The sequence below is a fragment of the Sparus aurata genome, chromosome 22, assembly GCF_900880675.1.
Source record: "Sparus aurata chromosome 22, fSpaAur1.1, whole genome shotgun sequence".
Classification (NCBI taxonomy): Eukaryota; Metazoa; Chordata; class Actinopteri; order Spariformes; family Sparidae; genus Sparus; species Sparus aurata.
The window spans coordinates 5,762,795-5,775,718 of NC_044208.1; the positions used below are offsets into that span (position 1 = coordinate 5,762,795).

Consider the following 12,924-nt stretch of genomic DNA (forward strand, 5'->3'; position numbering starts at 1 on the left):
CAAAGTGAATATTACAACACACCTGCTGCCTTCATGAAATATGCTCGGCATAATCAACGACAATAATCCCCAGGACACACACAGCAAAGATTTATCAATCGAATAGCCGGCACAGGGCCCAGCAACACAGATGCAAGGAACAAAACACGTTGGCCTTTTTTTTTTGGGTCAGTTTTATTAAACGATTTACAATATACTTTTACATGTCAAGAAGAAAATCATACGAGAATGAAAGCACAGGTGAGACACAGGTGAGAGCGAAAGTCTAGCCACAACATGTCTGCCAAGTCTGTGAGAACCTACATGCTAATGCTAAAAACAATACCAAATAATTTATCCACAAGTTATTAAACAATCAATTTCAATTGTACACTTGAAGTTAGAATTCAACGCAAAATCAGAAGCAACAAAAACAGGAATGCCTTTGTTCGTGTGTATGTGCTCAGGAGTGTGCGAGCTCCAGAGGAAACACATGGTAGCAGAGAACTAGAACACCACCTGCACAGCGCTGCACGGCACTGCTCACGCCTGGTGATGGTACGAGTTAGTGAATAACACTGAGTCGCTCTGCTGCGCTCACCTGTCAGTGCCACAGCTGGAGTCCTGCCATACACAGTTCAGATCAAAGCATTTTCTCCCTTATTTTACAAAGAACAGCATTTTCATATGTAATACTACAGTCAGATTTAAACTGCTGCTGCCCACAGAGGGGGGGGGGCACCGATCTAAGCCATCGTCATCCTCAGAAAGTCTTAAGATACAGCTACTGTTAATGTCACATCAAGTCTGAAAGGAACAGCATGCAGCTCAGTCTTTATAGAAAGAAAACAAAAACCATCCACGAGGAAAACACAGGATATTTACAATGACACTGGTATGGGGAACCACGACAACAGGCTGCTGAGGATTCACAATGATATTACGCCAGAAGAGACCGGGCTGCCATCAGAGCTGGGACAAGACACTTTTTAACAGCCTTGCTAGCTCTCTGTTCATCAGCCCCGCAGTGAGGGAGCTTCATCAGACTATATACAACCAACACCAAACAAACAGTCCTGAAGCATTCCAGCCAATCTGATCGCAGCCCTGGCCCCTCCAGCACTAAAAGATGCAGGGTTAGCCATCTAATGTTTTACTGACTGATGAAACGTAACACGGGTGAAGCAGAGCATTAATGGGTGTATGAGCTGAGGGACAATGTGCGTTTCAGTCAAAGTCTCTGTTGACCAGGACCAGCGGAGCCACCAGCGTCCACACGTACAGGGCGATGCAGATCCAGCTGGAGGAGATCTTCACCCACACCGATGGCCACTTGCTGGTCATGGCCTCGTAGTTGGAGTCAGGGCTGCAGGGAGAACAGACAACAGAGATACACATCAGCCGACAGAATTCTACTCAATTCCAACTAAATAAAAAAGTGTGGTACTAAAAAAATACTAACAGAAAACCTCCCTGAAGCAGAAATATGAGATATTCAAGTGAGACCATGTACACACATGTAGCCATCAATATTTTTTTGGAAGAGTAAAGCGTGAGCAAAGCAGAGGATTAACATGAAGTAGTCTGGTTACTTCACATACCATCAGTAAATGTCAGGCCATCAGCCAGAAATCTAAGTGGAAACTTTTATTTTTGGTTCAAACACTCGCTTTACATGGGTTAGTGCTCTAACACACGTTTGTTCATAATATCCAGTGCTGCAGATGGTCCAGCATGGCAGGGATGACCCTGCAGTGGTGGAATGGCGGCAGAAATCTGGACTAATGAAAAATAAAATAAAAAAACAAAAACCACCCACAGATCCCTTCAAGGGACACTTAAAAAACATTATTTTCTTTGTGGCTGTTCTGGCACTATCTGGACAGACTCTGTGTCTAAAACATTCAAGTGCCAGTAGCTGAAGCCACAGGGAGTTTAGAGCAGGGGGAAGAAAGATCAAACCGAGCAGGTATAATGCCCCTCCAGAAGTGGACAGACTTTATTTATTGTGTGAGCGAGGTGAAACGGAGAATGACGTTCATTTCTTGTTTTGCTGTCTTGTCTGTGACAATGTTAGAGATGTACTTTTTACTCAAATGTCATTTATGCTGATTTCTTTTGGTTGTGTGATTATAAAAAACATGAGCTGTGCTTCAGGAAGGGAACCTTCTCTGAAAAGCTCAGAAGAAGCACAATATTTTGTTTCAGATGAGGCGTCAAAATAATTTGTAATTTCGTAATGAAATGAACAGTTCGACCCCTGCAGCTGTACTTCTGGTGTCTTGTAAACCCATGAGGGTTGGGCGCTCTATGTGCATGACATGAAAATAATAAAATGAATCATTATATGTCTATCTTTATTCGCAGTCAACTGGTGTTTAGAGGAAAACTCGATGGTAAATGTGGTGGATGTTTCCCAGTTCCTCTGTGCCATGAAGCTTCTTTGTCTTCCACAGTCTATTAAAACACATCAATGAGTCACCTTGCACTGGGTGAACTGTTCCTTCATTACCATAAACACACACAAGTCTATTTTGACACAGTCCCACATGCCACTCACCGCCTGCTACCCCAAATACTCATATAACAAAAATGCACCACTTCCTCCCGTCTGCTGATCTTTTTCTTCATCTTCTTTATGTTAACCCTTTAACTACATCCCTTCTGACTGTGTGGCAGTACTGTGATGTACAAACAGCAGCTCCTCGGCAGAGCGAAGCCTACCTGTACCAGTTGGTGAGTGTCATCATGATGTACAGCGACGCCAAGAACAGCATGAAGTGGAAGAAAGAGTAGGAGTAGGTGACGGCCTCCTTCTCATTGTCCACAGCTCTGCTGGGACCGCTGCCCTCCTCGAAGCTGTCAGTCTGAGGCCCGTCCTCGATCAGAGCCGACTCGTCGCTGGTCAGGGTCAGCTTGTTCACCTGGGCGTTGGAGGAATTACGAATGCTGGTGGACAAACAGGGGAACAGAGAGAAGACAGAGAACATGATGCTATTAACTGTCTCATCAAACAACACAAGACACAGTCAGTCATTTTAAGCCCCCTGCAGGCTGGTCTGCAAGTTTCCCGAGGTGATAAGTACAAAGATACTTAAAAAGACTCCCTCACCTGGAGTAGAGGACACACATGAGGAAGAGGATCAATCCCACAATCCCCTGGGCATCCCACCACTGAACCACACGCTCCTGACCTGCAGGTGTGGTGCTGTTCAGCCCAATAATACCCAGAAGGCTTGGGTTACATTTCCTGTCTGTGAGACACAAGAAAACAGTTACTCACTGCTGACCTGTACTCACTTTTCATTACATGTACACCACTGATGGGTTACTGTAGGCTGCATTTAGGTTTTGGGGCAGTGACAATCAAAACTAAGAGCTCAGCACAGATTTCTCATGTACCTGGGAGGAACTAGGGATGCATTAAAAGCTCTCCTGTATACAGTTTCAAGTTGTGAATGTCATCTTACCAGGTTCATTGGTCATGGCAGACCAGGTGAGATACATGGTGTAAAGGGTAACCAGGGAGGACTGCAGCAGGCCGGATCTGGGCTGGGACTCCTTTACACAGACAGCAGCAGACATTAGTGAGAGCAGTGCCCTGCGGTCCATTCTATGTGCTTTAACATCACATGTTTGCATTCTGTCAATCACAAATGGCCTCATATGGCCAGCTCAATGGGATTTTCTACCACATATGTACATCAGTGGCATTCTAAATCTTCAGACCTTTACACTGACATATCTAAAGTGAAAATTAGAGATGCAGCGACTGAATGGACAGGGACTGGCCTCTGTATAGTCCTGGATTTACCAGTATACACTGCGTAAATGCTTATAGGAGGGAACTAAAATTCACTTCACAAATTTGGTAACAGTTCACTCAACTAACTTACTCAGTCATCATTTTTTTTAAAAAGAAATCAGAACTGGCCAAGAAATGTCCAATCGGTGCATCTCCAGTGATAATGTCAAAGTTTCTTAGGTTCATGTTAATTACAGTCCATAAGTTTGCATAAAACCTTTGATCATGCTGATAAGGCCACCCATGGCTGATCTCCCTGTCTTCAGCTGAGTCATGCACATTCCTGCTCAAACATAAATGTAAAAGAGAAGCGGTGTGAACCTGGATCTGTGGCAGGATGGACAATACAGAGGCGCCGACACAGAGGAGCATGTTGATGCTGATGAAGACCTTGTTCTCGGTGCAACCATCAGAGTGGGTGTAGTAGACGTAGAACAGGACCAGAGACACCAGAGACAGCAAGTAGTTCAGTGCTGTGACCGACAGCAGGGCTGTGGACACACAACATAACTTCATTATATATGTGCCTGGCAGACTGATGGGACAGGCTGAAAGGCCACTGACAAAAAAATACACATGTTGAACAACTACTAACATTGATTTTCCTGTGATGATTCATTTTTGCTTGATGTCACACTACGCTGTAAAAAACAGCTCTCAACAGAGGCCAGATTTTCCATTTCCACTTCAAGACTTTTTAAATACATTTTAGGTATTGTTTAAATCCATCACTGTTAGATGACACTGCTCTTCTTGGATGGTTATTCATCAAGTTTCCATCCATTATGTTTGGCCTCATAAGGAACACTGTCACCATACCTGCATACCAGCAGCGAGAATTGCCTTCCTCCATCTTCTCCACCCAGGATTCATTCCAGGAGTGGGCGAAGTCAATGAGTAAAACCAGCTGGATGAGGATGAAGCAGAAGGCTCCAGCCATGCCGGTATAGAACCACACTGTGGAACACAAACATAATAGGGAACTTTACTTCACCATCACAATACCTGCAGGTGTCCACACTGCCAGAATCTAAGACATTAAAGACCTTATTACTGCCATATAAAACGGATTCATAAACCAGAATAAAGGCACAATTATACTGAAACGTGTTCTGTGGAGACTACATTGGCCAGCAAAAGCTTACTGTTTGTTGACATGACAGAAAAAGACCTTGAAATTTGGTGATTTGCATGTTCAGATGAACTGAAGAGATCTGTTTCTGTCTTTATTGTTTTTTCTATATAATAACATTTAAAAACGTTAGTAGAGAAAACCGTTTTCTGTACTTATCCATCTCAACGTCCACCTTAATCCACTCCCACCCATTGCTCCGGGCCCTACCCCCACCCACAACATCGGGCTATATCTTTTTTTAAATAACCATGTTGGGCGTTACAAAAAACTTAGATGAGATTGGCTGATTCCTGTGATGCGTAAGTGCCAGTACAATTTATGTTGCATTTCAATTTGAGAGGAAACACACAAGAATGGAGAGGAGTAGTTACCAGTGGTGAAGGGACCTTCTGCGATGAAAAATGATCCGATAGTCAGGGCAGCCGCGGCAATAAACTTAAAGAACCAAAACCTGCAATAAAGGACAACAAAAATCTAAAAAGGCTGAAAGAGTTCCCTGGCAATCACTTCCAACAGATCTTACATCAGCCTCTAACAAGAATCAAGAAACCAAAGACTTTCTCAACCAGTTAACACACTCATGACAACCGCTGTGTAACTGATTACACCAGACTATCTGTAGAGTGCTGCGCTGAGTTACGGCTAATGTGAACACAAGTTTACTCTAATTATGATGTAGACTAGTCACCGGAGATGTGATGTGTACAGTGAATTCAGCACCAGCAACCAGTTATTTAGATCATTTGCCAACAGGATCAGTTTGAAATATGAAAAAGGTTAATTTCTCAGTGAGGCAACAGCACACAGTGCAGCAGCCGCACAGCACATGAGAGTGATGCGCCATCTAGTGACCACAAGGCTCGCCTATTTTTTCCCCCCATCATGTGGACAGTGAAAATTATCTATAGATAGTTATATCAACATCATAACGGTGTTTCACTACAGTTTCCACGTCTGTACCTGCAGAATATATCACAGACACGAAAAGAACATTAAATTGAAGGGTTGTCTTGTTCCAGAGCTCTCTCTCCCTCTTCCTCTCTAACGATCATGTGATCATCTTTATAGATCAAACCCCATTCGGTAAGATAGCTGGCAGTAGCAGTACTGCTGCAGAAACACCATCTGTGTGGAGACAATGGCAGTGTGCCCCAGGCGTGAGGTCCAAGGTTTGATGGATTCTGACTCACCCATTGTGCAGCGCAGCTCGGGGGTCCTGGCTGCTCTTGACTTTGACCATGAGCAGAGAGAAGAGCAGGAAGAACATGGCCATTCCAAAGCAAACGCGGTACACAGCCTTGTAGCCAACCAGAACATCACAGTTCACATGACCCTCCACACCGGGAATAGACGAGCCCATCCCTCCTTCACAGAAACCTGGAATCTACAGCGGCACACAGAACAGAAGCCATGACACAGCAGCAGGAAACAAGGTGTCCCACCTGCACTAAGAGAGCTGGATCATGATGTGGTTGGTTATTTCTAGCCTCGAGTAATGTTAGAATAAAGTAATTGTTTTACATATTTTATAATAAGTCTGACAATGTCACGTCCATATTGCAATGAATTGTGAGAAATTAAGTCAGTGAAGTCTGGTGAAGTCAGCACCCCCAAGCAGACTCTCTGGAAGTCTGCACAACGTCCTGTTGATGTCCTTCACAAAGGGCCCTTGTGGACAGTATGAATTCTGGGTTTGGACGGCCCTCAGCACCCGCGGAATTCCCACCAACACGCCGCCAAATTCTGCAGTCTAAAAGGTCAGTGAAGTCTGGACAATTGGATGCAGCTTAACAATTTTAAACAGGGAAACTAGTTAAGTCCTTCACTAAAACCCAAACTGACACAGTGCCTAACTGATGACTCGGAAATACTTCAACGATCTTTGATTGAATTTCGAAAAAAATGATACTCAAATATAAATGAAACACCTGCAGAACGTCACACATCAGATTGTTTTAATGCATAGTGCCATCACTACTATCAAATCACAGTGTTACTTGAGGGCAGAGGACAAGCACAACAGGCACTCTGACTGCAGTGGTGTTATGAAAGAAGTCATGAAAGCAATGGTTTTTGGTGCAGATGCAGAATTTTAGCATCAACATTGTGGTAGTGGCAGGAGGAAATAATAAACGGAATGAAAAATAAGAAAAAGAAACGTAAACAAATACAAGGTTTTAGTCCGTAGCCCTAAAATCAGTTAGCATGTTAGCACATCCGATTGCCTCATCTTAAAGTCTGTGAGGTTTTTTTTTTATGTGTTTTCTGTTAAATGCGTGAAATACAGTGTGTGGTTAACACAGGCTGGAGATATGCACACGTTTTGTTCAATGACATAAAATGTCCCACAGTATAATTACAAAGCTACTACATGTCTTAAAAATGGCGGTTAGGGTTAACCTTGTTGCTGACAAGTGTTAAAATGAAATTTTTGTCAGGGACATAAAATGTCCTTACAGCGAACACGGTGAATCATCTACTCATTAGTCCGTCTTTACAGGCCCACTTTAGTTACAAACTAATATAACTCTAACTTTACAACTTGAACCTCAGTCAGTTTATAGAAATCGTGTATGGTAATTGTGTAGTAAGAAGCTTAGTGGTCGGCAGGTTTAAGTCATGTGACCGTGATGTAGTCTGTTTATAGCCCATTAGCTTTTTACGGCTGGAAATGTAATTTACTCAAAAGAGGTTGCTGAACAAAACATGTTAGTATCGCCAACTCATAAACAAATGTGTTTGTCACAGAGATTATTTTCTGCAATAATCCAAAATCCACTTCAGTAATCATCAGAGCCATGCTAACTTCAGGGTTAGCCACAAAAATATTTCATTGCTACACCACTACAATACAAATATAATAAAAGAATCAAGAGGATTCATCAGCAACTTCAGCACAAGACAGGATGTGGATGAAAAGTGTTTGACGTGCTAGCAGTTCTGAAACAAAACATGTCTGCCTTCATTATTGTGGTCAGTTTAGACCAATATACTCTGTTTTCCATCAAGCAGACTTTTAGCTTCTAAGACAAAGATACACGAACACAAGTTCAGAAATGAACACATATAATGAAAAATAAATTATTATCTCTGCAGTTTTCTACAACTTCACCCAGTAACTGTAATCATGAACCTCCACACGTAGCAATAGAAAAGCAAATAGAACAGGGTTCCAGAACAGATGGTTCTTGGACCTAACAGCAGTGTAGTTATTTATTCCAAGCCCCAAGTCAAGTCAGGACACTGCAGTCTGTCCTACAGTACCTGGTCTTTATAAAGGTAAAGACAGGGTATTGGTATCTGCCTAATAATGATTTTATTTGCCAATTTATCTCACCTGTTCAAAAGGCATAATAATGAATTGAATGTGTTCTAATTGTATTGTATTCTAATTACTGATGATCGAAAACTAAACCAGTTACAACATAGCTTTTTGTGTCTGTATTCTCTATTTTCATCTCAATCAAAAATGATTCCCTCCTCAAGACTTTTAAACAGAAATTCTGAGAGTCAGAATAAAATAAAATGAAACTCAACTGAAAACATCAAATGAACACAGATGAGTCCGTAGAGTCATCATGTCTTAAGTTTGGTCAAGTCATGAGTCTTCAACTTCCAAGTTGAGTCTCAAAGTCATCTATTTTCTGTCAATTTGTCCTGTGCAATAATAATTCACTAACCACTTGATATATTGCATGTATGTCATATGAGGAATCCTACGTACCTTCTTAAGCTGCCCCTCCATGCCAGGCATCAACATAATACAGGCAATACCCACTCCCAGCAGCAGGAAGAAGGCGTAGATGAGACGAGTCACTGTTGAGTTATTTCCACTGGGACAGCATCGACACAGCAGGCAGGGGGCGCTGCCGCACAGGCACGGGATCTACATAAACAAACCAGTATTAGTATTAATAACTTAGTCATTACTATTACTTCTGGGCAAATAGACAGACAGACAGACAGACAGACAGAGAGACAGACAGACAGAGAACCACTTGCCCTCTACCTCCTGTCAATGCTATTCATGTGGAGTCAATGTGAAGTAAACCTAACAACACTAATCAGTAACAATTCTCTACAATTACTGATAGTTTTTCTTTCTTTTATGGCTAAAACGTATTCGATACATTTTGGCAGACAATATTGCGATATTGGCAAATGCAGTGTTGTGCTCCAAATGAAAGACATATCATATTGTGTTGACACTGGTGATTTACCCCACCCCCCTCAATAATTCTTCATAACATTTTATTTTTTAGGTCGGGAAAGTAATGGTAAGTACGTGGTAACAACCAAACACTGTGTTTGAAATTTCTTTGACATTATCCCCAAATTACCAGATAGTTGTTTATGTCAGGATATCACACCTCCAGACACTCGGTGGGGCTGTTTGTCCACCTTGGAGGCAGACTGAAAGGACGCTCATCAACCCGATTTCTGTCATTTTTCAGTGTAACGACGGCGATCGCCAATCAGCAACGACATAATAATATAATTACTTGCCTGACTGGCCATAGTATTTTGGATGCCAATACCAAAAAATATATAGTTTTCTTATATTTCATGCTGTTAAATCAGCAAAGTCTTCAGAATTTGTATCGACCGCCATTCAAATTAGAAGGATTGTTTTCACGATAAAGGGGGCAGGGACGTGACGCAAGGGCAAAGTACTCGGATGGGTTGTACTGAGCTGTCTCTCAAACAACCATTAGCCAATGGGGCCACCCTTGAAATTCCTACTAACATGGGAGGTTTTTGCCATAATTGCCAACAAAAAGTCAGAGAGTGCAGAGGAGAACGCTGGCAGGATAACCACAACCCTGCAAAGGACAGCAAAAGTCTGATCATGGAGATAGATGCAGAGTCTGCTGGACAGAAGGACATGCTATCAAAAAAGTAAAAGAGCAATAGTTTTAACATTAGGTCTAAGTTTTATTCCTTAGAGATGGCTTTTTTTTTGCCTCTCAGATTTATTTTTCTCTCAAATTCCTATTTTTTATTTGATCTCATATCTAAATCCATAAATAATTACAGCATAAGCAGCTAATAAACAGCTGGTAAATTCTAAAGACGGTTCTCAGTCATTCAGGTCATGGTAATACCATATATAATAAGTGCTTTATCTTAGACAACTGGATGTTTCACCTCTCATCCGAGGCTTCTTCAGTTCCTTCCAATTGGTTTCTGCTTAACTTGTGCAGGTCAGTGAATTGAAAGTACCTTTTAAATCCATTTCTATTCTCATCAATTCAACAAATCCACCATTTCTAATGTACTGTTATCTCAAAATATAAAGAGTGACATTAAACTTGAGTGGGGTGAAGACAGTATTACTGGGCCTCAATAGACAATAAGGGAATTAAACTTTTAACATGGGAAATTACTCACTTCATTCCTAATGTTGAACTTGTATTTTCTGGTAATTACAAATGTACAGTGGCTAACTGTATTGACAATTCCACAATTGCTCCAAAGTTGGACTGAAGTGACAGAAAATTATGAGGATGTAAATGGTATTAATTAAAAAACCTGCAGATGTTAGACAGAGACTAGTTGGAAGTTTCCAGAAAAAATGACCAGCTTCCATGCATCAATTCTTGGAAAATAATTGTATTTAATTAAACTGGGATAAATTTCAATACATTCTGAAGTAATTCTTGTGGTCAGTTGTACCACCTGCCTGCCATGGAATTTGCAGACCTGTGAAAAGAGTGTTACCTAACTCTGTTTATTTTCATCTTAGTTAAGCTTCGGTGTCCTTGTTTGTTGACCGACTGTATAACCCTGTAAACTGTTCTTGGAACAGTGTTTCAGTAGATGGGAGGGACACTTAAAACTCGAGTCAAATTCCTCGCACACACACACACACACACACACACACACACTTGGCTCTGCAGGCTGATTCGGGCAGCTTGGGCCTGAGTGTATGTTGATGCTCTCTTTTGAGTGGATGTGCTGCTGTCTGTCTGTTTGCCAGTCTGCAGTCTTATGTCGCAACAGGAGCAGCCTGCTGACTGCGGCTCGTGTATTTCTGTCCCTGTTTACATGCGCTGCTGTCACTGCTGCCTTGCTGACGTCATCTTCAGCTACATGTTTACAATCATCAAAGACAGCAGAGAGCGCTCGCTCACACACAGACAGACAGACAGACAGACAGACACACACACACATACATACATACATACATACATACATACATACATGTTGTAGGCTGTCGCCAGTACACATTTGTCAGGGCTAGCTACGTCATCAACAACAGCGGCTACATGGAGTCTGTCTGTCTGTCTGTGGTTATCTAGGTTAACGTTAGCTGGTGTCCAGACAAAGGCAGCCATCATGTAGTCAGAGGTTTCTCCGGTCATTACATGACACCAGTATCTTTTAAAATTCTTAACTAAACCATTTGAAAGATGATGGAGAACACCCGGTAAGCGAATAATAAGCGGCTCTGTTGTTAATGTCTGTCTGCGCCACAGTCTCTCAGCCCGGCGGCCTGCTGCTTTGTGTTATTGCGCAGTCATGACCGCGTTTGTTAAGTCGAAGCAGACACACACACACACACACACGCACACAAACGGCGCCGTCCACGTAAAGGCTACTTACCCAGCTCGCCATGGAGCACAGTCCCAGAACGGCTCCCATTATGGCCGATGTTTGTTCTTGTTAATGTAAGGTGAGGCCAGATAACTGCTGCTCCTCAGGCTCCGATGTGTTGTGTTCCCCGAAGATGGATGATGCTGTCCCCTCACTTCTTCTGCTGGTTTAGATGTACATACTTGGGTTGCTGCCCTCCACAGGATGACTGAAGAACTGCACCCTGCACCCAGTCTTCACCCACATAGACTTCCTGCCATAAATGTATGATAGGCTGAAAAAGTCTTCCACTACCACTACTTTAATACCAGTTCCAGTTTATTATTTAATTTTATGTATTTATTCATTATTATTAATATTATTATTATTAAAGTTGGCACAATAACTGGATGGTGTGCAAATGAGTTCCAGGAAATATGAGCCATATGTGCCACATGGTAGTGCTATAATCCACAAAACAATATTCAATATTGGAAACATTTCACAAATACACATAGTAAGTCCGATTGACTTGAAATTAGACACACAAGTCCAAGTGTAGTCGGAAAATTTACTCCTGGATCCTTAATGTAATGTCCTTGCTTGTACCTTGTGGGTTGGCCATATTTTTTGAGTTTGTGCCAATTAGCATAAACTGAAGAACAGTTTAGTGACTGCTTTTTCAAATTTGATTCAGTAATCTTCAAATTGAGTATACAGTGTTGTGGGAATAGGATACACATTTCTTTAACAAATGGGCAAGATCGGTTGAAAAAGAGGGCTGCTATCAATCAAATCATCAAACAAAGAGAACAGAAAGAACAGTGACAGGGTCCACCATCAACAAAGTAAAACATTATAAATTGTGTTGTCCTTCAAGGTCAATATATTTATTCAGTCATGAAAACACAGAGTTTGTTTATTTAGTTTGTTTAGGCAGAAAAAATTCAGCCAGTGAGAATCTTTCTCCTCTCGTTAAAAATGTCCTCCCTAAAATGACATAGGCCTCCTCTAAAGGACTCCTTTTAGGTGTGTTTATGGTCATTATCCTGCTGCAGTAGAAATGCAAATCATGGATAGACTACATTTTTGGAAGGGGGCAGTTTCAGAATTCTGATCAGTTGTATCCAACTGTTGACCGCACTGTCGAAAGTTCAATACATCAAGCTTAGTTCCCTGAAAGACAGAAACTTCATCTGTGAACTGAATACTCTGTATGTTAAATCCATCTTTCTAAAAAGAAAAACACATCTATTCAGCCAACAGTGATTGGGGATCCTCTCTTAAAAGGAAATAAATCACTTGGAAGGTTTCTTGTGACTTCATCAAAATTTTAAGAAAACACATTTTTATCAGTGTAACAACAAAATCATTGTTATTGAAGAAATTGGGGCAACATATCACCAGAGTAACTGCACACTCCTGCTCA

At 41.7% G+C, this 12,924-nt stretch overlaps 1 protein-coding gene across 1 annotated transcript; it reads right to left on the reverse strand.

Moving 5' to 3' along the window:
* Positions 1 to 149: 149 nt before the first annotated feature.
* Positions 150 to 11,691, reverse strand: serinc1 (serine incorporator 1). Its single transcript, XM_030405440.1, has 10 exons — positions 11,526 to 11,691; positions 8,644 to 8,805; positions 6,110 to 6,303; positions 5,291 to 5,370; positions 4,604 to 4,741; positions 4,106 to 4,275; positions 3,450 to 3,540; positions 3,092 to 3,233; positions 2,704 to 2,928; positions 150 to 1,345 (listed from the first exon to the last, which is right to left on the reverse strand). The coding sequence occupies exons 1-10, from the start codon at positions 11,562 to 11,564 to the stop codon at positions 1,207 to 1,209; spliced, it is 1,380 nt and encodes a 459-aa protein (XP_030261300.1). The 5' UTR covers positions 11,565 to 11,691; the 3' UTR covers positions 150 to 1,206.
* Between the last annotated feature and the right edge of the window lie 1,233 nt (positions 11,692 to 12,924).